This window comes from Centropristis striata, chromosome 21 (genome assembly GCF_030273125.1).
Source record: "Centropristis striata isolate RG_2023a ecotype Rhode Island chromosome 21, C.striata_1.0, whole genome shotgun sequence".
NCBI lineage: Eukaryota > Metazoa > Chordata > Actinopteri > Perciformes > Serranidae > Centropristis > Centropristis striata.
In genome coordinates, this window is record NC_081537.1 from 19,294,696 (window position 1) to 19,322,647 (window position 27,952).

Here is a 27,952-nt window from a genome sequence, read left to right on the forward strand (position 1 = left end):
TGTACGTTAACCTTGCTTCCAGATAAGCATTAACTGTTTTGTGCGACTGTGCTTGCTCTCACAGCAGCATTCAGGCTCTCTGCAGCATTATGTAATCCCCGACCTTCCACTTCCCTCTTCGTAGCCAGTGGTTTTTGGCAGACATGTGCGTCTTCATGAGGGGGTGTTGGTTTCGATCTGCGGTTACAGCACGGGTGACAGCAGTTTTGAGGGGGGTTAAGTGGTTGAGAGTTCCTGGTTTCAGTCTGATGTCTCAATGGAGATATTTTCCTGGGTTTTCTGTGCGCGTGTGTGTGTATTTTTTTGAATTATTTTTTTTTTTGAATTGTCAGCCAGAGAAATCTCATAGTATCTGCATGTGTTCTTGCAGTATGCATGTCTCCTTTCAGGGTCTGGCTGCTGCGAATGCTTTAATGGATGGATGATGCAACTCCCCTTTCCTCTCTCTACCAGGCGTGTGTGTGTGTGTGTGTGTGTGTGTGTGTGGTTGTTGTGTGTGTGTGTGTGTGTGTGTGTGTGTGTGTGTGTGTGTGTGTGTGTGTGTGTGTGTGTGTGTGTGTGTGTGTGTGTGTGTGTGTGTGTGTGTGTGTGTGTGTGTGTGTGTGTGTGTGTGTGTGTGTGTGTGTGTGTGTGTGTGTGTGTGTGTGTGTGTGTGTGTGTGTCTTTTAGAGCGAGAGAGAGAGAGAGAGACATAGAGAGGGGGATGTCGCTGAATGAAGCTTAGCCTGGATGTTTGCCCTGCAGGGTGGGTGGTTGCTAGGCAATGGCAGTGTGTTTGTTTTATTTTTAGAGAGAATCACTGCTGGTGAACATAACAGATTTCTCTCTCACACACATATGTGAACACACTGTCTTCCCATACATGAACCTGTAGGCTACTAGTGGGCGTCAGTAGCTGGTGGTCAGAGTTTGATAGAGGGAATCCTGTTGATACGATCATGTAGCAGAAAAGCAATAGAAATGTGAATGGCGTGGCCCACTGCCCCACCCTGGACATGAAATCTAAACCAGCCTGGCGTATTTATAGAGCGTCTTTTTCTCGCACATAGACTATGACACTGCACACATGCGCAGAGCAGACACAAACACACACACATACATACACGTTCCTCTGAAACCAGCTGTAGTCACTCCTCGTCGCATGTACCGGCCTTTTTTGGGCACATGCCTGTCATGCCGTGTTTGCGCTCATGTGGGAGGCAATGCAGAGCGAGAAATCAATATGTCGGAAAAAAGACGCGCTCAGGGCGCTTTCGATTTTTATCGCTTTTTATTGATTTCAAGTTCTCACGAGCGCTACACCAGCCAAGCAATACATTCTGTAAGTAGCTCCATACTGCAGCAGTTGCTGACATTTAGGTCAGAATTGATTTGTGTGATGGGAAAATATAGTGCAGGTCAAAAATGCAAAGATATGGCGGAAGGCAGTTGAGCATGAGGTGCTGCTAGAGTCTCCACGTGCTGTTGCTAGTAAAATGTCTGGCATGATGACCCAGATATTTCAGACATTTAAAAAAATAAACTATTCCAATTTTTAGCGCCTTTTCATTTTGTGTATGAGAAGCAGATAGGATATACTCATTTAAAATGTACGCCTGAAAGCTGCTCCAGTTGCCTTTTACAGTTTATTAATTATATGCATTTTACAAACATTTCCATGTTAGAGGTCCACAAAAGCCCTTTGCTTTACCCTTTCTATTTTTACATTACATTCTGCTGTATATCAGCTTATTTCCGAGGCAAACCATTACAAATTTCTTTCACTCAGCACAACCAAATCCTTTGTACCCAGGGTTGTAAATTAGCACAAGCCACCAGCCAAATGCTGGTAAAATATGCAAGTGGCTAGATTTGCTTCACTCACCAGCCAAAAAAACAATGGTCATCTGTTGAGAGGCTGCTAGATTTTGGAATCCACCAGCCTCGGTAGCAGGTGGACGAAAAAAAGTTAATGCCCAACCCTGTTCGCTGGAAAGGTTTCTCCACCCTTTATGTCTCTGAATTATCACACAGCTGCTTGAATTAAGCATCGGTTACAGAGTGGAAATCAAAATGACATATTTTTCTCTTGTTTATAAATCTAAACTGTTTTTGTGTTACTTGCCATATTATAATGTAATGGCACTAGATGACGCACAGCTTGCAGCCAAAAAACTGAATAACATTAATAATATTCTATACTCTACTAATTGTTCAATACTGCTAGCTCACCTGAGCTACCTAATGATACAGCTCAGTCAGGAGGAGGACACAATTAATGTTTACATCTCAGACAAGTAGATGCATGCTTCTTTTGCACGTATGTCATATAGTTAGCAAGTGTAGTTCGTAAGAAAGAAAGTAGTCTACGACCTCTGTTGATCTTGAGTAGTGGTTCAAATCGACTTTAGCCATCCCTGGAAAAAAACGCAGCTGCTCCACTCACTTGAAGAATGCAGAAGCATTTATTTGTATCACCTGTACCTGAACAAACACAGCCCCATGAATTGTTTTATTAACACACATTATTTTCACTCAGAATGGCCACTAACATTCCAAATATGCCGGCTGCCTGTCTGACTGCATCGGCATCCATATTCATTGTCAGAGAGAGCATATGGTGGTCAGAACGGACAAAGTTTAAGTAGAGGCAAAGAACAAAAACATGGCCAAAATTGAATTCCCATTCAGGTCTTTGCAGGTGAGAATTTCACATCCTGCTGATTCACTCTCTGTTCTGCAAACAGGTTAACTAATACTATTAGTTACCTTGTGTTCAGAGTGAAAGAGGCTGCGTATGCTCAAAGAAGCTTTAGTGCTGCAGTGTAATCCCCAGCTCTGTGGTTCCTCCTCTACTATCTTTGTCTTGTTGTCAGGATCTCTGGCTCTCACCATCCATTGAGTAATTAAAAGCACTCTGTAATCACAGTATGAAGCAGCCTACTAAACTACTGACACCAAAATGTGCTCATTTACAGAGGAATGTGCTCTAGAGTATGTTTTCTGGTAATCCAATAAATATATAGTCTATGAAATAACTACATGGTAATTTCTATTTTAAAATATAAAATATGATAAAAAAACATGGCCCACATAAATATTGTCGTAACGCCATTCGACTGCTGGTTTTTCTACATCGGGATAGAAATGATATAGAAAAAAAATGTAAAATAGGCATTTTTATTATATCATTTGGATGAGATATATCGTCATTGAAGCCCAGCCCTAGCAGTGAAAAGTAGTCCAATCAAATTCAAGATTTTGTCTTTATTGTTTATTATTTCAGTTGATGTTAATAATTAATACATACAAGATTAAACATTATTATGGTAATGTTTGCTGACTTAATTCTCAAATTTTCTCAAAAATTCTCACATTTTTAAAAATGTGACTGAGAATTTTAAAATTTATTTGGGAGTTGAAATTTTTTCCAGTTATTTTCCACTTTTCAGTTTTTAACATACATAACACTCAGCACTTTGCAGTTCTGCAAAACAATAACTAATATAATAAAAAAACAAGATAATAATAACAATAATAATAATATGTATTAGAAAAAATAAATGAAGAAATCAGATAGTCAACAGTTCTGCAAAACAATAACTAAGATAATAATAAAAATAAAGGATGATAATAATAAGAGTAGCTATAAGAAAAAATAAATGAAGAAATCAGATAAATAAATAGTCAACAGCCGTGCAAAACAATAACTTATATAATAAAAATAAAGGATGATGATAATAATAATAATAATGATAAAAATAATAGTAATAATAATAATAGCTATATAAAAATAAAATATAGAAAAAGGAAGGGAGAAATCGGATAAATAAATTGTCAAACAAAAATTATATATTAAAGTACAAAATAAAACATACAGATATTCAATACAGCATAATTTCACCAGAGAGAGAGATCTGGTATTTTCCCCGTTTTAATATATAGTCTTTCCATCTGTCATTCTTTCTATAGAAAAGTTGTTCATATGAGGCGACTTTTCCAAGTCCTATTAACCGCTTCCAACATGAGGGAGCTTCTGTCTTTTTCCACCCCCTTAATAAAGTCTGTCTACTTGTCATTATGGCAGTTTGGATCAGATCTGCATTCCCAAAGTCTTTCACAGCTTAAGGGTCATCCAGCGCAAAGAACCTGGGAGAGAATTCAAAGTCATTGGAAGGGATCTACTTTATACAATTGTGGACTTGTACCCAAAAGTCCTAAGCTTTATAGTATGTAGTAATATACGCTCTGAATTTTGACATATCCTGCTGTGTTATAAGGCCTAAATGTGATGTCATATACTCTGTGTCCAATAGAAACAATTTAGCATTTCAAATTGTCTTACTCTTGTATGCCTTGACATCTATCTTTGATTTTGGTTTATTTCTTTTCATTCTAATTCATTAAACAAACATTTTGGATCTTTGTCCCAGATTGCCCTTAATGCTTACATTTGACTTTAAAATAATTATTATACATATCAAGCAATATTTTAAAATGATGATGGGAACTGTGAGATAATGGTAATGTTTATAAATTTACATTTGTTTGGACAAATATAATGTCAAACAAAAATAGATTTAAGAGCTGATATCTAGCCATTTTCCATGGTTTTCTTGATAATAACCAAACTCATAAACAAGAAAACAACAGTATATTTGTCCTAACAAATGTACCTTTAGGTGTACCAGGCATTGAAATGAACAAGAAATTGAAGAAAACAATGGTCTAATAATTTTTTCCATGACTGTACACCAATCAGCAATAAGATAATGTTGGCCGAAATTAATGGACTAGATCTAATTCTAACACTGTAGACAGTATACAGTATGTTTATGGTACATTATAGCATAAGGATAAAAGTGGCTGACATGATGAAGCATAAATGCTCTTCTTTGTCCTTGCTGAAGATGGTTTAATTGTAATTCTATACTTTTGTCTTCTCTTTCATTGGTTAATCTCCAGCTATAGGCAGCAATGGGTGCATTCCTGGACAAACCGAAGACGGAGAAGCATAGTGCCCACGGTGAGGGCAATGGGCTGCGTTATGGCCTGAGCTCCATGCAGGGCTGGCGGGTGGAGATGGAGGATGCTCACACAGCTGTGGTGGGCCTCCCCCATGGACTCACCGACTGGTCCTTCTTTGCTGTCTACGATGGCCACGCAGGCTCCCGGGTGGCCAACTACTGCTCCGGCCACTTGCTGGAACACATCTTGTCAGGAGGGGCCGACTTCAGTTCAGGTTCCGGCTCCGTGGAGGGTGTAAAGGACGGCATCCGCTCGGGCTTCCTGAACATTGACGAGTACATGCGCAGCTTCTCTGACCTGCGGCAGGGCCTGGACCGCAGTGGCTCAACAGCCGTGTGCGTGTTGGTCAGCCCGACCCACCTCTACTTCATTAACTGCGGCGACTCGCGGGCCGTGCTGAGTCGAGACACCAAGGTGGGCTTCTCCACCCAGGACCACAAGCCCTGCAACCCCCGCGAAAAGGAGCGCATCCAGAACGCTGGCGGCTCGGTCATGATCCAGAGGGTAAACGGCTCCTTGGCTGTGTCCCGGGCCCTGGGGGACTACGACTACAAATGTGTGGATGGTAAGGGCCCAACGGAGCAGCTGGTGAGCCCTGAGCCCGAGGTGTGTGTGTTGGAGCGGGCGGCCGAAGGAGACGAGTTTGTGGTGCTGGCGTGTGATGGAATCTGGGATGTCATGTCCAACGAGGAGCTGTGTGAGTTTGTCCGCTCACGACTCCTGGTGTGCGATGAGCTGGAGAAAGTCTGTAACTCAGTGGTGGACACTTGTCTGCATAAGGTAAACTTTTATTTCTCACAAATTATGTTAAGTGTATACATAGTTTCCTCCTTTTTTACCTTGTCTTTACAGCTACAGATCATGACTTAACCCTCTGAACCCAAAGCAGATTCACAGCGGGTTTTTTTTTCTCCTGTGACACTTTGCTCACTGTGGCCCTGTTTTTTAATGTATTATATAAGTCCAGTACCTCCAGGGTAATGGCACAATCATAGCTCGAAGTAGAAAAAAAACCCAAAATGGTCTTTCCTGCATTATAACACAGATATGATGCCATTAATCCTAAAAAAGTGAAAATGCAAGTTGAATTTCTGTGATAATTTATTTTACAAAAATGAAGGGAAAAAATCTTTATAAAATAGATAATAAAGTTTTACCAATAAGGGTAAACAAATGGGGGGTTGCTCCACACACTATACATATGAGACTTTTTGCATATTTACAACCCCCACTCTCCACCTCTCTTGTCCTCTCCTCTCTGCTCTGTGTAAACGACCTGCAGTTCAGTTGAGGTTTTGCAGATTTTTTGTCAGGTGATTCATTGTTAGGTGAGTCATTCATGGCCTATTTCGCATTGTTAATGAAAATTAATTCATGTATCCGCCCGTGATTTGGGTCTGATTCCAAATTTGTGCCAAAAATATCCGAGAAGCGGTTATTAGAAACTGTCAGAAAATACCTGCAGAGGTTTAAATTTCAATGCCAAATAACAGATTACTAAGAAAGCAATCATCCTGGTTTTCAACAATATCCAGACGATTTTAATGTGTAAACGTTGAGTTGTCTGGCTAGAAATGTGTTTTACACATATTGTTAAGTATTAGTGAACATACTGGGTAAGAACAGAAAAGCTGTTTCGTCTTTGCTGTCATTAATATGTTGATAAAGTGGGTCGTAATGAGGTTAAGTATCATTTGGTTTGCATTATTTCTGAGTCAGATATCTCTTTTTCTTATGAAATGTATTGCTCATAAGTCTTGCCTCTAATTATAAGGATTAAGAAAAGTATTTTTCTTACTAAGAATATAGTATAAATATACAAGTTATGAAAGACTGCATCCCAAGATAACAAAACCATTGTTTAATAACATCTCACAGAGACATCATATAGATCAGATGGTGAATAATGGATTGCTTTATTGCTTTGAATTCTGTTCCTGCCCATTGGCCTTCTCCGCTATCGATCCAAGAAAAAGCAAGGATCGCTTTTTTCCCCTCAGCTAAACTCATCCACCACTCCACGTCTTGGACTTTTGCCTTCCATGTATCAACTACTTTGTGTCTCGAGTACTCCAAGAACCAGCAAGTGCCCAGCAGCCCAGTTATTTTTACCTTACTGGATGGGTTATCTCAAGTAACAGCCACACGCTGTCATAAATCTCCTCCGCTGCCACTGCCTTTTGTGATGTATGTGACACTGTACACTTGCAGAAAGTTACTCTGACCACATTGACTTTTACAAGGTAATGACAAGGTGACTATCCACTGGTTTAAAGCCAGAGCTCTTATCTTGTCCGTAGTAGACTCATCACATGTAAGCTGTTGCTATAAAGCTGCCATTGGTCGTGTTTCTCATGCTGCTTCCTCCTCCCCTTCCGCTTTCTGGCCTGCTTCTCTGTTTCTGTTATACACCTATTGCAAGTGAATATATTTCAACATTTTATAGGTTTATATTAAATAGTTTAGAGAGAATAGTGGATTATTTTTTAGGATTTATTTTAATGATTGATTATCAAATTGTCTTTTTTCTAAGCAAAATGCCAAATAATTGGTGATATAGCTTTGCTGTTACAAGTTTTTTGTCTTATATGATCAGGGCTGGCAGTAACAGAATACTAACTTATGTATTTAAAACAAAAAATATGAATTATGTTATTCTGTTCATTTACAGGCTGAGGAAGAACCCATTTAATTTAGGAGCAGATCCATGTTGAATACACTAATTATTTTTCACTATTTAGTTAACATTGCATAGCCCTGGTGGAGGTCTGTTCCCTCTAAGGACCCTTCTAGTTTGTTTTGGTTGTATTTGCGCTTAAATTCAAATTAGGCATGCATTTCCTATGAACCGATTTTAAAAAAGGAAAAAAAAAAAAGCTGCACCTGCCACACGACAGTGGCAGCTGCAGCCTGTGATGTGATTTATTACATTTGAAGGCATGTATTTTTTTTTTAAAGTAACCCTCCCAACACTTTGATTGTAAACTAAAGATTTCTGAGTGTTAATATCACAAATCAAGACATTGAAGAAGTCACCTTGTGCTTTAAGAAAATGTGATGGACTTTTTTCCGTTACTGTTTTCTGAGGGTTATTACAATTACAATATTATTCCAGAAAATAGTAAGTAGGTCAAGCCCCTAGAAACACTTGCAACCATTGCATATGATAAGTTGGAATCATCTTCAAGTAACTTTCTTCACAAAAGGTGAAAGCATTTGTCAGAATCATGTCAAAAGAAACTTATTTCTGTATTAAACAAAACCAAATGTAAGGGCTGTTGAACTTTGACAACATATAGAATATGATGTTAGCTTGTCTGCTGTTACAAAGTCACAAACCAGCTTCCTTTTATAATTCTAACAAAAGCTCAGGAAAAAGCAGTGTTTAGCATGAAGAGTTCTGTTCATATTCAATGTGTCACTCACCTCAAACTCAGTGTGCGTGTGTGTCCTTGAGCACATTTACTTACATATTTTTTTATTTATTTTTGGGACATCCATTGTTTACATCCATGTTTTATTCCTCCTTGTATTTGCTGGTGTACTGCTGCATATCTTGGCTGTTACTGCCATTTGTAGACTGCACTCAAACAAAACGGGGACCCACTCATTTATATATAAAAAAAAAAAAAGGCTTCATAGCGCTTTAAGAGGTCAAAAACTCCACAGGGAACTCCATCTGTAAAATACTAAAATTGTCCAAATAATATGGACAGGAACTGATGAGATTTTCCAAATACCATTCCTTTATTGATTCTGCTCATCGGTCTAGTTATTTAGCGATTCCCTCATTGATTTCTGATCAATTTTTCTGAAAAGACCTTCAAATGTTTTCATCATTAATGCAACTATTTTATAAATTTTGAGATTGTGTAGAAACAGAGTAGAAAAAGACATATGACTCAGGTCAAAATCTAAAATAGATGAAAATGTGTTTAATGTAAATAAATACACAATTTATAAAGTTCAGAAGTCAGAATGTATGTTTACTAACACAAAAGTTTATTAGTTTGGTCAATAATCTTTTAGGATTAGAATTAATTAGAATTAGAATGTAGAGACAAAGTTTATAACATAAGAACTGAAAGACCAAAATTCATGTATGATATTGATTATATGTTATTCATTTTAAAGTTACCATCTTCTAGTTTCTGTAGTTGTTCTTGTTTAGCATCATTAAAAAACATAACAAAACAAGGTCTTACCCTACGATTAGCAAATTATCACATTCAGTTTTATTGACATTTTAGAGAATGTGCCAAGTTATTTGGAATCTGTATTTTCTTTTTACTTTTACAAATCAATGTCTGTATCAGTCAGGGCTTCAGTTAGTAACCTGTTAGTACCAGGTACTATCATTCATTACTTACAAAATTTGAATCATCTGTTTGGAAAGCTTTAACTGTTTAAATTTAAAAAAAAACAACAACATGCAAACGCTGCCTGTTTTTTTTATTAACAGCCAACTTATGCAGATGTCCTTAGGAATCAGTGTATTTTAGAAGCCCTGAATTTATTTATAACAGAAGTTGGGAACATTATGATCATAAGGGTTGTGATACAGCCAGGGTCATAATTATATTTATATGTATACAAAATATACATACTTGACTTCTTGCATAGATTGAAACCCCTCCTTATTCGTTCTGTCTCTGCCTGTCTCCGTCCTGCAGGGGAGCAGGGACAACATGAGCGTGGTGGTGGTGTGTTTACCCGGAGCTCCCAAGATCTCAGAGGAGGCTGTGAAGAAAGAAGAGGAATTGGATAAGTACCTGGAGACCCGTGTTGAGGGTCAGCACACACAACACACATGTACACGCACACCTTCACATGTTCACCAAAATATCTCTTTTTTTCTCCCTGCTGTTTACCTTGACAGGCTTACTATGCAGGAATTGTTGCTTATTGTTTTTAAACACAACTTTCAAACTTGTACCTCCTCCCTCGTTCAGCGAAAGTGAAAGAAAACCCCAGATTCAGTCTCCTTTGGACAAGATTTGTCTGACTGGCGATTTGCCTTGCTATATTTATATTTTTTCAGCAGCTTCATCCCCAAAGGGTGACGATCAGAAGCGTCCCAAAAACAGAATAATTCAAAGAAAAGACAAAGCAGAGAGTTCAGTCTTCAGTCATTACATCTCATTATTTCAGTGGCATTATATTGTCTTAAATCACAATAGTATCATTTATCTCTTTGGGACAATATATAGTCTTATCTCTGGCTGACATGCCGTTATTGAAACTTGTGGTAGTTTATTATAAACATTTAAACTGTTCAGTGGTAGGTAAATGACCACAAGGCAGTCTTTCAATGCCGCCTTCAAAAATGTATTTTGTAAAGGTTAAGTGAAACAAGTGGCCACATACTGTGCTCATTTTCTGTGTACATAACCAGGACAAAATAAACATTCTTTAGGTAGTACAAATATTTGAAATCAGTCTGTTACACAGTGCTGCTGCAAATGGCAAGTAGCGGTGTGTCTGATTTTTCCACGGCTATACGTGATTTCTCAGCCTCTGCAGAGAAACGTGGTAGTTTAACGGCTAAAAACTTAGGAGTATAATTTGCCATTAACCTGCATCAGTTTACGACATAACCTCTCACAAACCCCCGGTCCTCTTTGTGTTTGTGTTGTAGAGCTGCTGGCGAACTGTGGGGAGGGGGGAGTCCCTGACCTGGTGTCCGTCCTGAGGAGCATTGCCACAGAGAACATCCCCAACCTCCCACCTGGTGGAGGCCTGGCCAGCAAGTAAATACACAGCCTGGAACAGCATTTAACACACAGAACACACTGTTAAATATTACTGCAAATTACTTTACAAATACTTTATTTTTGCTTGGCTTAGAAAGTTGTAAAAATCATAATTTACCACCCTGATAGTTTGATGTGTTTTGATGTGTGTCTGCAATAATTATAACTTTTTTACACTTTTTTCTTTTTTTCCAACAATATATTTATAAGGATTTTCTTATACTTCTATACAGTCATGGAAAAATGATTAGACCATTGTTTTCTTCAATTTCTTTTTCATTTTGATACCTGGTACAACTAAAGGTACATTTGTTTGTTGTTTGGACAAATAAAATGATAGAAACAAAAATAGTGTTTAATGTTAAAGCTGATATCTGGCCATTTTCCATGGTATATGTCTAGATATCAGCTCTTAAATTAAACTCTCATGAGCTTGTTGCTATCATTATATTTGTCCGAACGAATGTACCTTTAGTTGGACCAGGTATCAAAATGAACAAGGAATTGAAGAAAACAATGGTCTAATAATTTTTCCCACAACTGTGTGTGTATGTCTATATATGTATATATATGTATGTATATATATATATATATATATATATATGACACACAAACAAATGAGTGCCTTGCCAACCAAACTTCTCACATATAAAGCCATATTTATACACACACACACACACACACACACACACACACACACACACACACACACACACACACACACACAGACACAGACACACACACATAGGTTATAAGCATTCGTTTAGTCCAGTGTGTTACATTTGGTCTTTTGGTCTTTTTCCAAAACATTGCAATTGATCTTTTGGCTAGCTGGAAACTCTATCTATTAATATTTGGGGTTTTTTTGGAATACTTGTGGTGTTTTTGGTACACCCCTAAAATAAAAAAACAAGGGTCCATAGGAATGTCTTTTGAAATAATCTTGTACACTTTTAACATAGTTACAACATTGTTTAAAGTTTGACTGGTACTCTTTTAATTGCGCCATGTTGTTGTGCCCTCTTCTTATGCAATGGACTGGAAAATTGGCGCCATTTACATTGCATAACAGTAGTGAATGGCATTTATATGCATTTTTCTTTTGATGATTTCTTTTCTAAATTCATTTGGATGGAAACGTGCAGCAATATGATTACAAAAGACAAGAATCAGCAGGTTAATAATAATAATAAAAATAATTGTTAACATTAATTGTTATTTATGTGTATCTGGTCGTGCAGAGCCAAGCACACATGCAGCAGCTTACACTCCGTACAAACGCAGAAACATCCAGATAACACTCCTCAAAACACTTAGGAGTACAGATTCATAAAGAGGTTCTCTTTATGAAGTCTCTTTATACATGAATAGCGGATACTAAAGTATTGACTCAGTTGCTTTCTTAGTTCCATTAAAGTATTAATCAATACACATTTGCAGAGATCGAGCAGAGCCTGTTTGTATTATAAATGGACTTGTTCTGCTCTCTAAGCAGCGAGCCGTGTGCTGTTTGTGTGTTTGCAGACGCAGCGTGATCGAGGCGGTGTACAACAAGCTGAACCCTCACAGAGAAGAGGAAGGGGTGAGTTGATCACGCTCTAAACCCCTCACCTCTCCAACCTTTCACCCCCCCTCCCCTCAACATGTAAACACACACCAGCCCTGACAAGGACACTCTTTTGTGTGTGTGTATGTGAGGATGAATGTGTGAAAGAGAGCGGAGGATAGACTTGCAGAATAGCAGAATAACCTTGGCGAGCTCAGTAAAACTCATTTGACTGCATGTTGAAAGGCATTGCTGCGGTCAGTTTCAATTTTATATGTATCATTTGAAATAGTATGTATTGTATAGTAAGGCCTCCATAAACCTCCTGAACCTGCCAGTAATGCATTCATTCAACACCTGCAGATGACTTAGAATCCCCCGAATTTACAGTAACATCTCAATGTGATAATTGGAAACCTTTTCAAATGAAATATGTTGAATAGTAGAGTTGTGTACAATAAATATAATTTCATCTTTTAAGACCTCAAGACCTTGAGGAACACCATAGAAAAATCCATGCTGTGATTTGGCTTTAAAAAATGTTCGGCATTTTGCCGATTTTTGCAAAAACTGCATTTATTGGCGATTTGATAGCGAGCTGCTTAGAAACCCCACTATTGTCAATATACCTAGGAAAGCTGCACATCCTCTGAGTGCTCTAGGTCTCTAGTTTGTGGTTGTAAAGTTTCATGAGGCTGTGATTATCCTAGAGGTCACAGCAGGTCAGTTTACACAGTGAAGTCAAGATTCCCTGCAATGAACTAACAATGGGGACTAACATCATCACATGTGAATACAGTTAGGTTATTTGAATCCACAAGAGTCGCAGCTTTCCAGTGATATCCAATTTATGCAATTTACAGACAGTTTAGGGACCCCAGTATACAGAAATCTAAGCATGAAATGTTAAGGTCAAGGGGAGACTTGTGGGTACATGGAGCCCATTTTCTTTTAGATACCTATAGGTCAAGGGACTCCTTTTTAAAAAAAAAAAAAATGACCCAATCACCTAACTTGGGGGCGTAATTTCACCTTTTTCCTGACAGCTGAGCCCTCTCTAGCTTCTAAAAGTTGGTTGGCAGTGCATTCTTGGGCCGTTGAAACCCTAAAGACAGAAAAATACTACTTGAACTAATATTTTTTGTGTTGGATATACTCTTTCCACAAAATACTGAAATAACATAAATAAGTACAAATCCAAACTCTCTGAATATGCAAATACTGTTCATTCTAAAAGTTAAACTGCTGGACACGAGATATCTTCACCAACTCCAGCTTCAGTGTTTGTGCACTGGAGGCTTCAAGTTTTCACATCAAACTTGTCCAAGTTCGCACACGTTTTAAAGACAGATTCAAGGTGAGAAACCTTCCCTCTTGAGCAGATGAATACGAAAAACTTCTAGTGTAAAACTCTGCACATAAATCATTCTGCACAGTGAAGGTCGAACGCCCAAGTGAAGCAACAATAAGAAAAAATAATTTTCAAGTGCAGAGGGACTGTGGAAAGTTAAACATGTTGTTCACAGCGCTTATAAAGAGTTGATAGCTGAAGAATACAGAGTAAGTTGAATGTGTCCGAATGGCGAGGTGCAGTAAATTGTATCACCAAACTGTCATTCCACAGCAAATCTAAAATCTGTATTTTTCACTCTTTAAGTAAGTAGTTTATTTAAGTTTTTAGGAAAATTATTTACACAGTCACACCTCAAGCAGCAAACAAAAAATGATCGAGACAGCGGTACTAAACTACTGTTTTTCCTCAACGGAGTCTGGTGGCTTTGAAGACAGCGTAGGTAATGGCGACAATTTCAAATCAGAAAGGACTGGTAAAACATTTGAAATATTTGCGTGTATGATGTGCTTCTTCTGGCCACCATCTACTGTAGGTATGGATAAGTATCTCATAAAACCCCACTTCAACAAATCCAAGCCATCTCGTTTTAAAGAAGTAGCTGTCAAGGCCATCAAAGCTTTACAAATGTAATTTTTATTCCAAAGAGTAAATCAGTGTCAGGTTTTAAACGGCCTGAAGGGGTGAGATGTGGTTGTGGAGGTGTGTGCATGAATGAGGCCATGTGAGTGTATTTTTCACATTAATGTCAGTGGAGTCTTGACTTGCAGGCTCTTTTTCTTTGGGCTGTGTGGATGCTGACCTGTTACACCACACAGCGAATATCACAAAGGGTTGTTGGTCACAGGGTCAGAGGTAGAGTTTGCATGGGCTTGTCCGACTGGTGCAAGAATGTCTCTGACATCGGCACGCTAGTGTGTAGCAGATATTTGTGTGACAATGATGTGAGCACTGTGCCGCTGCTTGTTAGTGTATGTATGTATGTATGTACGTGTGTGTTTGACCATGGAGCGTGCCTGCAGAGTCTGACCCCTGGCGTGTCACCTCAGGCCTGTGCGGGGGGAGAGGAGGAGAGTGAGGAGGGAGGTGGCAGCACGGCGGCTCATCTGCTGGAGGCTCTGCGGCAGTTCCGCCTGCACCACCGGGGGCAGTACCAGACGGTGGTGGAGGATACCCTGGCCGCCTACCGCCTGCGGGGGGAGAGCACCGCGGAGGGAGCAGGGGCGGGCAGGAGGACCTCCGGTGACAACGACGGCGGCGACGACGAGGACGGCCAGCAGCAGACCGCCTCCCCTCCCACTCCCCCCTCGCCCCCGCCCTCACCCGCCACTGCAGAGCCGGAGGCCTGAGTCCAATCCCTCCTCTGACTGAGCACCCTGCCGTATACCACCCACCCGACCCCAGAGCTCTCGTCAGATGTGCTATGACCTCTCCTCCTCTTTCCTTCATCACAGAACTTGACTGGACACAGCGGCCACTTCCAGCTCTTGTCGTCATCTGCAGCTACCATTGCCATCCATGAATATTTTACTAGTGCAATGGAAATAAAAAAGGCCGCTCTGTCTATTCAAGTTCTGTCTCCGAGCCACATATTCCTCCTTATGAGGACTCTTCCTTTTGTTTCCCCTGTGCTCTGACCACCTTGGCTTCGATCCCCCCAACTTGCCAGCCACTTTTCTAACCCGACCACACGGACTGATGTTTACACTAGAATCCATCACAAATTATTACAACATGCAAAAGTGGCTGGTGAAGCAAAAATATACCCTGCACTCCATGGCCAACAGTTACCAGTATTGGCTTCTGGCTGATCCTCCCAGTTGAACCCCCTCCCTCCCCCCCACCCCCCCCCTCCTTCCCACCCCACACTTGCTTACAGTGGACAAACTGATAAAGAAAAGGAAGGGAGACCGTCTAAACTGCTCATGTGTTCAACACACTTCACTGTCTCCAGGCCTACTCCATCTACAGACTCAGAACACACTCCTGTGTTTATGTGTGTGTGTTTGTGTGTGTTTGTGTGTGTGTGTGTGTGTGTGTGTGTGTGTGTGTGTGTGTGTGTGTGTGTGTGTGTGTGTGTGTGTGTGTGTGTGTGTGTGTCTGTCTGTCTGCATGAGTTTGGGTGACGGAGAAAGATTTCATCACTACTGAAATCTGTGTTTTTGGTAGTGGGTGATACCTGATTGTCATTTATCAGCAAGTTCAGCATTGTTAGGTTGTTCAAACTAGTCTGGGTTCTGAAAAAAATGGGCCACACATGGACTTGTGTAAGTGGGTGTACTTGTAGATTGTGCGGCATTTCATTTATATCACTCCCTCACCACATATCCCTAATCCCACGTCACAGTGTTTAAGTCTGTTGCCTCACAGTCGCCCGCACAAATGTTAAAAAATTGTTCCTGTTTGTTGTTATGCAGCTGGATGTAAATGTGTCGGTAAATAAACTAGTACCAGGTGACTAAAGGGACCATAAAAATAATGCATGTTTGAATTAAAAGAAGACTTAAACTCTATAGGATGTAAAGCTGTAATGCTCATTAAACAGAAGAAAACAATATGATTGGATGGATGAAAAATGGAGAGAAACCTTCAATAGAAGGAGAAATGTTGGCGCCAGACGGAGAGTCGTATTATTCCCAAAATTAAGAGTTAATTGTCTTAACAGTGTGTTTTTTTTCTTAGACCGACAGTTTCTTTCTCTACATTGTGTGATGTGACTCAACTATTAGCTTTGTCAGTGTTAGCTGTAAAGTGCTGTTAACAAACAGCTACTGTCTCCATAATTTCGCTCCATAATTTCGCTCCATAGAGATGGCTCCATAAAAATCTAAGGGACGTGGCTGTGCTCTACTCTTTACAGCTATTTGGGTGGTTAAACGGATGTATATTGCCAAAACAACCAGTTTATCTCCATTCATGTAGTCTCTTCTCTTGTAAAACCAAGCAGCAAAAACCTCTTTTTGTCACTTGTCAAATTCCACCTAAAAAGTAAAATAAATATCAAAGTATATCACTTTATTTACTATATTTTCTTTACTTTACATTGCCGTCAGACAGTCCTGTTTTAGTTTAAGCGGTGGGGAACTGAAGACATTTTATGCTTGCTCCGAAGCCGCCAGTCTCTATTGACAAAAACGGTAATTTTTACCTTGCAGAACACAGGAGTTGCTGGTTAACCGCCGCCTCAATCATTTTGTTATTCTTTGTTACTGTTCACCTTTGGTGAGTCGGAACTAAACCTGTGAAACACCAAAATCACACAATAACACAAACTAACTAACCAATCGATGCAGTGGAACACCAACAAGTCCTGTGTTCTGCAAGATGAAATGACTGTTTTTGTCAATAGAGTCTGGCTTAGAAGATAATAAGCTTTACTTTCTCCTTAGCAAGATGCCTGCTTCTCTAAACTAGAGGCAAGCCAACCACCATCTATGGATAACTGCCCCACACAACCCCCAAAAAGTTGAAATGCTATTTAAGACATGTTATTATGATATCGCTATGTCGTCATTGGTGGCATTCATCTTAAAATGCAGCTGAGAAGTGAAGAGCAGCAAGGTAAATTTTCGATGAAAGTTGAGCTACATCAAACTCTGCAGCGCTGATAGGATTAGCTCTATCTTTTTTGGGAACATTGTGACTTTTCTTCTGGCGACACACTCTTTTTAAACCCATAGCTGACATTACATCCCTTACTGCTCCAATATCATAGCATTGCATTTAGCACCTGTACGTTACACCTGGACAACAGTGTGCTGTATCTGTAGTTCACTGTATAGCTGAAATATTGGTGAACTTTTCATAAAATTCACACTCCACATGTCGCTGGTATTAAACATGGCAGGATGCGTTCAGCTTGATAAAATCCCACACACAGTATACTTCATTCCTCAGCGGTTATCACATTGTCTGTTTCAAACCAAGTCAGTCTGAACCTCTTGTTGTGAAAGGTTGATTTGAACAGACTGGACCGACAGGGAATGTGGGTAGAAGAATGTTTTTGTAAGTCTGTATAAAGCCTAGTACCCAGTGACCCTGGTAATGCATGCACTGCACTTATCTTTTCAATATCTAAGGCACTTAACTATCTGAGGGGAGGTTATGCTAAACATGGTGTGTATGTACAGTATGTGTGTGTTTGTGTGTGTATGGGTTGTATTTGTATGCAGTTCCATGGGGCCAAATCTGTCCCACACAGTTAAAATGACAAATGAACAAATAAAAATGATTTGAGGTATAACGCGATGATTTGTGTCAAGTGTATGAGTATTTCTCGATGTGATCTTAGCAGCTGTATTTTTCGCCTTTTGGTCCTGTCAAATGTGTTAAACCTTGCAAATAGTGTAGATCAGGGTTATGATTAGGTATTCAAAGACAAGAAAATATCCTTTTTTCCCCCATTCAAAATGTGTTGGAAATCATTTAAATTCCTGACCAAGTCCAAGGTAAAGTGGTAGCATTTGATAGAGGACTATTCCCTGAAACATCTAGCGGAGTTTTTCAGTGTCTCTACTAGATTTAAATAAATGCTTTACTCTTAAAATGACCATTTGCATGTAAATTACTCAATGTGTGTTAACTTTGAATTTGTGTGGAAAAAATGTGCTTTTCTTGCATGTCTCCATGCTGAAAGCAGAAACCAAAAATGCTTAATGATTAAAGGTAGTGATGTCCCAGAGCTGATCCTGACATTTTTAACTGATTGTATCGGCTTTTCAGCCATCTTTAGTCAATCCGATCCTTTGTTAGCTCTCACAACAAGTGCAGCCACTGTCTTGTACAAAAGATACAGTCATGGAAAAAAATATATTAGACCATTCTTCATCAGTTCATTTCAATGCCTGATACAACTAAAGGTACATTTGTTTGGACAAATATAATGATAACAACAAAAATAGCTGATAGGAGTTTAATTTAAGAGCTGATATCTAGCCATTTTTCATGGTTTTCTTGATAGTAACCAAAATCATGTAAAATGTCTAGATATAAACTCTTCAATTAAACTCTTATCAGCTATTTTTGTTGTTATCATTATATTTGTCCAAATAAATGTACTTTTAGTTTTACCAGGCATTTAAATGAACACGATATTGGAGAAAACGAGGGTGGTGTAATATTTTTTTCCATGACTGTATATAGATGATGAAAATAACCCCTCTACAGTTTTTATTAATTCAGGTAACTGTACCGAAGCAACATTCAGTGGAGGAAAGGACAGAATTTTTTATTTGTGAAAAAACCCTTAAAGTAACAGCTCAGATACAGGCATTTATTTTCTTTTTTTTTCATCTGCAGAGGATATTCAGTTGTCAAGCATATACATTTGATTGATTTTAATAACAATGTAATTTATTGTGTAGGGAAGTAGGATGGAATTGGGACTCTGTATCAGCAGATACTCAATAATAAATGACTCTGGATTGGTACATCCCTATTTAAAGTAAATGGAGGTTTAGCAACAGCAAAACTGCATTAAAACATCCATTTTAAACTCTTACACAACTACACAACTCTTAACAAGTCTTCTTAAAAATGCATTTTTGGGAGCTACTGAGTATGAATTGAGTGAAACTTGAGCTGTGTGAGAGTTTGGAAACTGAGGTTTTATGTAGTTTTGCTTTTAAACCTGGTATTCACTATGTATTTTAGCAGTTTTTGGATACTCTCAATTAAAGTTTACTTCAAGCTTACACATGGGAAGTAATTGATATACAAATGGTCATTTTGAGGCTGAGTTAATCCTTGAATGTGTTATACATGTTCCTGTTTAGGCTGTGAAGTTTTTATTTTTGTGCAGTGAAACAAATCCTTGCCCTCCTCTGTTGGCTTTTAGCTTCATCTCAGCTGCTTTAAAGACATCTTAATCTGTCTAAAAAACAATAGCAGCAAGATAAATGCCTGCCGCTGCGTTGCATGAGCTGGAGGCGAAGAGCAGAAAGGGGGGGTTTGGGGGCTGCGTAGACTATAGGGACTCCATTCTCTCCATTTCTCCCCTGTTTTTCAGTCTGACAGTTGGCCTCGTGATTCTCCGCAAGGTGAGTCATCAGAGGTCTGGGTTCTGGTTGTGTTCACGCACACGCCGGGCAGGGGAATGTCACTGTCTTTTACCATTATCCATTCAGTTTGAGTAGATAAAAAAAGAGGGCAGTGAGGTTCAAAATGTGCCATTATTTAAGGCAGGAGCAGTTTGTTAACTACAGTGAAAGACAGCAGAACAAAAAAACCCTAACCTCTCTTCATCTCTTCTCCTTTTCACTCACTCAGAGTGCCGGTGACCTGGAAGACCCCTGGTAGCCGCCGCAGCGACCCCCCCATCTCCTCCTGGTGATCGGTGCGTCCGCCCCGAGGAGGAGTGTCTCTCCATTGCGCCATGTCTTTCTCCACTAAAAAGAGGACATGTGGTGTGTGTTGGAGTGCGTGAGTGTGCGTATGTTGGTTGTGCATGTGTGTGTGTTTGCAGCAGTGGGACAAAGACGACAACAACAACAACAACAACAACAACTACACACACACACGCATACTGCTTTAAAAACCTGGAGGAAAAACAAAAATCACTTTTCAGAAAATGTCAAGATTTTATGAACTGAAGCATTGTGATGGTAGAGATGATTTTTACCATTGAGGTGTTTTTTTTTGTTGTTTGTATTTTTTTTTTTTCTTGAATGTGACACCTGACTTCACAATGACATAAGGACCTATAGTGTGTGCGTATGTTTGTGTGTGCAAGAGAGAGTGTGTGTGTGAGTGTTTCAGGGAGGGCCAAGAGAAGACAGACGGTGGATAAAAGACTTTCTATGTAATTCTTCTTCTCCTGGACTTTTTTTTTTTCTTTTTCCGTGCTCCTGAGTCTGATATTTGCCTAACACCTTTGCTTCTCCCCCTCTAAAAAAGACACACACACTCTCTCTAACACACACAGACACACCATTTAAAAAAAACCCCAACAACCCATAAACACCCCCCATCCACCCCCACTTCCACCTGTGCACGTATGTACTGTGCCACCCTTCGCAGGGCACTGCATGAGGACTTTGGTTCTACATGTACAGCTACCTGGTTTTCTAGTCGACCCCGGATGGACAGCCATTGGTTGAGACTGACTGAACACGAAGGACCTCTGCACTCTGATTGGCTCCTGCCGTGTGAGAAGTGGAAATGATTTTTTTTTTTTTCCTTTTTTGTTGTTGATACTATTAGAATGATGACGATGATAATCATGATGGGGGAAAATGGGAGGTTATCTAGTTCACTGAAGAGCCGAGTGCAAGTTGGACTCATGGAGGCGGGGTGATGGGGAGGGAAGGGGGGTGCGGGGTGGGTGGGGGGGTGTTGTATCACTGGTTGGACTTCCTGTAAGAGGAGGCGGGTTAGGGCAGGAGGGTGGTGGGACAAACGGGCTCCCCCACCTCCCTCCCCACCATCATGGTTGGAAGTACACATGACGGCGGACTGTCCTGACAGAGGAAAGTTTTTTTTTTTTTTTTATGTTGTCCATGAGGTTACTAGCTGCTCGCTATGTAGAGTGAGTGAACTCCCTGTTTTAACCCTGTTCCTGGTTCTCAGACTGCATTGGTAATGTTTGTATTGCTGTTGTTTGATTGCACTCACATTTGATTACAGAAAGCGTCTATATATGAAATAAAATACCTGCCAAGGATCCGCTGGTGGCTGCGTATTTTACTCAGAGAGGTCATGTCATTTCTGTTTTCTGGTTGTTGTTTTTTTGCGTTTGTTGCCCCTTCTCCCAGTCGGGATGTCTTCCAGTAAAGACTTTTTAGTCAACTAGGGCCAAAAACGATAAGCAGACGAATCGATTCTATTTTAACAGCTTTCGTTCCTGCCTGTGCACCTAAATTTGAAGCGTTCTGAGTATTTCAGCCGAAAATAAACCAGTTATTTGGCTACATGGTTAGCCCTTTGGCCTCACAGCAAGAAGGTCGCTGGTTCGATGCCAGCTTGCCACTCTTCTGTGTGGAATCCGAAAACATGCACTTAGGTTTAATTTGTGACTCTAAATTGCCCGTAGGAGTGAATGAGAGCTGATTGTCCGTCTCTATGTGTCTGCCCTGTGATAGTCTGGAGACCTGTCCAGGGTGTCAGCTGAAATCGGCTCCAGCCTCCTGTGACCCAAGTGCGGATAAGTGGTTAAGGATAATGAATGAATGAATTAATTAATTAATTAGCCAGTTAAGAACCCCAGAAAGTGGTTTCTCAGCAGGGACAAACAATTCCTTGACCTGGAGTGTGGACCAAGAAGACATCAGTGAGTGTTTCATATTCTACAAGTTGGACAGATCGAAGGTGCTGCTCCATGTTTTTTTTTCTCGGATAAAAACCAACATCTGTAATATCAGAACTACAGACCGTCCTGTGACAGGATCACATCGGACCAGGGTTTTCTTTTTCTCCTCCTTACCCCCTATTTCCAGTGCCTGCACCCATCTTCGGACTCCTTCATTTTGGTCTCAACCACACACCTGTAAAATGTGACTGCATCTTACACACTTATGCTCTAGAAGCTGAAGTAAAGTTTACAACACTGGAGAAATTTGTAGCTGCAGATTGCTTTTTATCCCTGACAGTGCAGATAGAGCTCAGGAAAACATGACATGACTTTGTGATGATGATTGATGATGAAAAGTGCACCTGCTCTTATATAGATAGATAGCAGATAATAAATGCAGCATTTCAGTCAGATAGATCCCTCACCAGGCTTTTAACTTTATTCTCTATTCTCTCGCTTTTTTTAGCAGTAGAAACAATATATAAAGCTTAACTTTTTATACTTGTAAAGCAAAAGAAATACTAGAACTGAGAATGCTGAAGATACCAAATGCACTTTAAAAGAAAAATCATTCATAGCCTTTTGATATTTGTTAGTTTCTACAGTCCAATCTAAAATGTAAAAAAAAAAAAATTTTTTACTGTATTACGTTACAGAGATTTTCATTTTGTTTTTGTACAAATGCAATAAAAAAATAGATTACTTTTATTACAAATATTAACCATTTAATAAAAGCTAAAATCTGTAAATTAATATAATTGGACATTATAGATTTTTTACAGTATTATTCAATTGCTTAATGGTCTTGAATGTAAAAGTACAGTGAATTATATATTTTTTTTTAAAAGAAAGAAAAATACACCAAAATACCTGACTTACTGTCATATTACAGTTAAAAAGCAACAACATTTAGTTCTTCTACAGATTTCTATCTTTAATATACAGATATTTACTGAATATTATTTGCATTTTGAAAGAAATTAACTAAAAAAGTTGTTAATTGTTATTTGACAGTGTTTGACAACTTTTGCTGCCAGACTTTTTACAGATTTTTCAGATGTTTTATTTATTTTTATTTATTTATTTACAGTGTAGTTAAATTGTGGGATTACATTGAAGACATTTTGAGTATTGAATATCGCTGCAGCAATTTTTCGCCCGCTGGTATCATCATATAATCTCATACTCTGGTAATGTTGCTTGTAATTAACCTCTTACCCTTTTACATGCTCGTAAAAAAAAGAAACTTGCTTATGATACACACAAATTGAAAAACAAACATGACAGGTTATTTGGTAAGTTACAGCCCACATATATTCCTATTTTTTCCTTTTTGTCTTGTCTTAATGCTGCTCCTCCTTCACAGTTAAGTTTCTTCATGGTGCAGATTTTGTTACAGTGAAGGCAGCAGGTGGGAGAAGACACCAAAGTCCTTCCAGCTCCAGGGATCCTGCTCTGTAACCTTTGACCTCTGCAGGAGAGAAAGTTCACAAAGTTTGTTCTATAGGTAGGTAATCACTAAGGTATGTAGCTGCTTCAGTAATCATCAGGGGGAAGGTAAAACATTTTCTAAAAACCAGAGTTTGAGCAAATCACACACATGAAGAAGATACGAGGAAATTGGGGAAATAAATAAGGATTAACAGGGTTTTTACATTGATTTCAAAACACAACTACAGTATTAATGGTTAATTATAGCAGCATGTGTAGGTAGCACAAAGTAGATACTTTAAATCTTGAATATATATATTTTTTTAAAATAGGGCGTATTTCAGAAGTTTTAAGTTTTTGCAGGTAATTGTATGGATATGAAAAACAGTTTTTTCTAAAGGTAATATAAATGTCTACTGAAGCTCACAAAAACAACGACAACTACTGTACATTAATAGTTAATTAAAGCAGCATGTGTAGGTAGTAACTCGGAATCTTAAATATAAAAAGAAAACTAGTAAAATGATCTATTATTTAGGAAAGAAGAAATACTAATATGTAACTGTATTTGACTGTATGGGGTAAAAAAAAAATATATGCATCAGTTATTATCAAAGCTACCACAGTTTATTTCTAAAGGAAATATAAAAACAATTCAACTGTCAGCCTCATGGTGGCGCTAGAGGAAAAACCAAGGGATGACAGAAGACATGAGGATTAATCCTCTGGGGAACATGAATGTCTGCATGAAATTTAGTTGAGATATTTCAGGAAATGAATTTATTCTGAACATCACTGAAATTAGATTTTTCACAAGGTTTGATCCGACAGACTTCATTCAACATTCAAATACATGTTTTTTCAGGTTTACTTGTTTTAATTAATTATAAAATGTCCATTCAGTTGAGTCATTCTAACATGAACCAAAATAATAACCTTAATGTAGTAAATAAAATACAGCTGAGATGAATAAAAAAATGTATGTTACTGTAGCTAATTGAATTTATCTAATTAACACCGTTCATGTAATTCATGTAAATGCATTCTGATGAGAGAAATTATTAATTAGAATAAAAAACACATTTTAAACACACAAAATGTATTAACAGTAATTACATAAACTTTATCAAATTAAATTAGGTACATTCTATTAGCTACAGTTCAATAAAGTTTTTATAATTTCTGTTTAATTTGACTTTATGACATAAATGGTACTTTTTTTTGGTTGATGTTTGAATTACTTGACTTAATTGGATGGAAATATTCTATTTATTTGGAATGAGCAGTTGTAGAATGTAACAAAGTAAAGAAAATTCAAGTTCTGTATTTATGTACAATTTTGAGGTTCTTGTACTTTACTTGACTATTTCCACATATGTAACTTTAAACTTCCACTTCACAACATTCTCGGGGCAAATTTTGTACATAATGTATTTTTTACTCCACTATATTTAGCTGACAGCTTTAGTTACTTTTCAGGTCGAGATTTAACATGAAAAAAAAAAGGGAAAAAATTAGTTTTTGCATGTTTATAAATTAAACCACATAAAAGTATATTAAGTAGTTCCATTGAGCTCTACCTGGACTACAGTAAAATGCTGCTTACATAAATGCTTCAATAATAATAATTATATTATATTTGGAATATTTAAAACAATCTGAGTGGGGTCATTCTGCATAACAAGTACTTTTACTTTTGATACTTTAAGTGCATTTTGATGCTAATACTTTAATACTTTTACTTCACTCAGTTTTGGATGCTGGACTTTTACTTGAAGTGTAATAATTTCACAGTGTGGTATTAGTACTTTTACTTAAGTAATATATCTAAATACTTCTTCCACCACTGGAAATGAGTAATCCTGAAAATGAGTGTATGAATTGTATTTTTGTCATAATCCAATCCTGCAATCTCTCTACTATAAGAAGACAATCTTTTGCACAACTAAATCACCCACCCGTTTGTCTTTTCCCTCTCTCTCTTTCACACACACACACACACACACACACACACACACACACACACACACACACCCTGTCTAATCTGTCACTCTGTCATAATTTGATCATAATCTCTAATCATAATCACATCGTATCTTAAAGGTGTTCTCAATCTGGAGTGGGATTATGGGATTGCAGCAGCGTGTGTTAGTGTGAATGAGTGATCCTCATATATTACGGCGGCAGTGGAGAGTATGATTTGTGTGCGTGTGTGCGTGTGTGTGTGTGTGTGTGTGTGTTTGGGGGGTGAATTTAATTTGATGATGGTGGGGTTCAGGGTGCGCCCTCTCACTGATTCACTTTAAGCCTGATATTACAAAACAATAGACACTGACCTGTTAAATTGTGTTTGTGCTCCCCTCCTTAATCTCTGTCACTTTAATTTGTTTGTGTACAATGACATAAAATAAACAAGATGAGGCCAAGAAACTCAGACCTATACCACCGTTCTGTTGTTAGTTAAATAATAACATTTTTAACCAGCTAGTCGGCTGATTCACTGAAATATCACAAACAACTGTTGGATTGACATGAAATGTGTGACACATTCATCCACAGAGAATAAATTCTGTTGGTGATGTTGGAGTTTTTCCTCTAGTTTTCACTGGAATATCTCTTCATCTTTTTTATGTAACTTTATACTTCTACTTTACTACATTTAAGAGGCAAATATTGTTCATTTTACTTCACAGCATTTAGCTGACAGCTTTAGTTACTTTTCAGGTCGAGATTTAACATAAAAAAACATGATACATTTAGAATGACTAGTCATTTTTCTTTTAATGAAACCTCATAACAGTATATTAAATAGTTAAAATCAGCCCTATCTTTACTAAACGCTACTTACATAAATGCATAAATATAAATAATCTAATAATATATGTGTAATATATAAAACAATCTGAGTGGGTCCATTCTGCATAAAAATACTTTTACTTTTAATACTTTAAGTACATTTTGATGCTGATACTTTTTCTTGTAGTAGAGTCATTTTACAGTGTAATATTAGTACTTTTAATTAAGTAAGAGAACTCTTCCACCTCTGAGTAAAAGTATTTGTGCACAGGCTGTAATCTGCTAAACTTTTGTGTTTTTGTGTTTTTCATGTTCAAACTAATAAACTTTTGTTTTTGTAAATATACACTGTGAACTTCTGAATTTGATGCATTCTGTTTTTTTCTAAGTGTTTGTATGGTTGTACAACCCCGATTCCAAGAAGAAATTGGTACACTGTGTACATTTAAAAAAAAAATAAGAGTTAAATTATATTTACAAAACCAAAAGTTTGAACATTAACCTCTTAAAACCCACCTGTGCCCGAGTAGGTTTAGAGCCAAACAAACAAAAATCACAATTTGGTTGAAGGTTAATTTATTTAAATGTTTTCAGTGCTGAGTCTTTTCAATAGTGGCACTGTCCTCTTCTTCTTTCAGAATAGTGGGAAAAAAATAATCTAAAATGAATTAGATACATTTAGGTATATATTTTAATATGTTTTACTATAAATGACCCATTTGCATCTGTAGAACTCTCCAAATAGTAATTTCCTTTCAGAATGTATGAAATCTTTAAATTACATTTTCTCAGAATTATTTTTTTCTCATAAAACTCAACTTCAGCTCCACTTACAGACACCAAACTTACCAGTTTTATTCCCAACTTTATTTTGAAGGTTTTTTACAGAGGGGTTTGTCTATATATCAATCATATCCTGATTTTTATGACATTTGGTTCCTTAAAACATGACAACATTTTTTTCATGGCTTTTGACAGTATTTTCTGATTTATGAGATGATTAAAGGAGATATCCCAATTTAAATCAGTAAAAAAACTTTGCATCTAATATGTCAACAAAACAAAATAATAACTTTGAAATTTGCCTTATGCAATGTTCAGATTTATGTCTTGGAAACATATGCAAAATAGAGCATATTTATTAAGTTAACACCTCATTTGCATATCTAAACAGAAAACGTCAGAAAACTTGTAATTAAAAAAGTTATTGTCTTAATGTAAATTAAAAACTGCGGATGTTTCATGATATGAGTTTAAAAAAAAATCCTATTCACCTGTAGCTTAAATTGCAGAGCGATATCACTCATTTCCAGACTTTCCTCTCTCTTAGTTCCCTCTTTCTGCTCTTATTTGAATGAATGGCGCCTTCTGTGAAAACCTCAGAGCCTTTTCAGAGCTCAACCTGTAACCCGGAGCTGTTGAAGAAACTGCGGCTGCTTCAAAAACTCCATTTACAAGTCGCATACATGGCCTGCCCTGTGTCACGGTATTTCTATAATATATTTGTATGTATTGCGGCTGTTTAAGCATTGTGTTGAGGTGAAGGTGTGCAGTGCCGGTGGTTGTTTGTGCTCTGTACATCTCAAGGTCAGCTGACCTGTTTGACCCTGACACGCTGAAGAACATGAAAATCTAACAGCTCGCGGCGTTTCTCTTTCTCCTTTTTTTTATTTCTTTACCTGCTCCCATGTTTTCACTCTTCTTCTTCCTCCTCTTCTTCTTCTTCTTCTTCCACCCACGCCCTCTCTGTGAAGGATTTTCCGCTCGTGGCTGTATAACCT

General features: G+C 38.1%; 1 protein-coding gene across 2 annotated transcripts in view; it reads left to right on the top strand.

The window, feature by feature from the left end:
* ppm1bb (protein phosphatase, Mg2+/Mn2+ dependent, 1Bb) overlaps positions 1 to 21,317 on the top strand; it is a 29,471-nt gene extending 8,154 nt beyond the window's left edge. The window contains exons 2-6 of one of the 2 annotated variants that reach the window (XM_059324313.1): positions 4,945 to 5,787; positions 9,681 to 9,798; positions 10,646 to 10,757; positions 12,285 to 12,342; positions 14,707 to 16,632. In XM_059324313.1, the coding sequence (XP_059180296.1) occupies positions 4,957 to 5,787; positions 9,681 to 9,798; positions 10,646 to 10,757; positions 12,285 to 12,342; positions 14,707 to 15,006 (1,419 nt within the window). In that variant the 5' untranslated portion in view covers positions 4,945 to 4,956 and the 3' untranslated portion in view covers positions 15,007 to 16,632. Of the gene's footprint in view, positions 1 to 4,944; positions 5,788 to 9,680; positions 9,799 to 10,645; positions 10,758 to 12,284; positions 12,343 to 14,706; positions 16,633 to 19,924 lie in introns of those variants that run through there. The other variant, XM_059324312.1, reaches the window with a different exon arrangement.
* Positions 21,318 to 27,952: the final 6,635 nt, after the last annotated feature.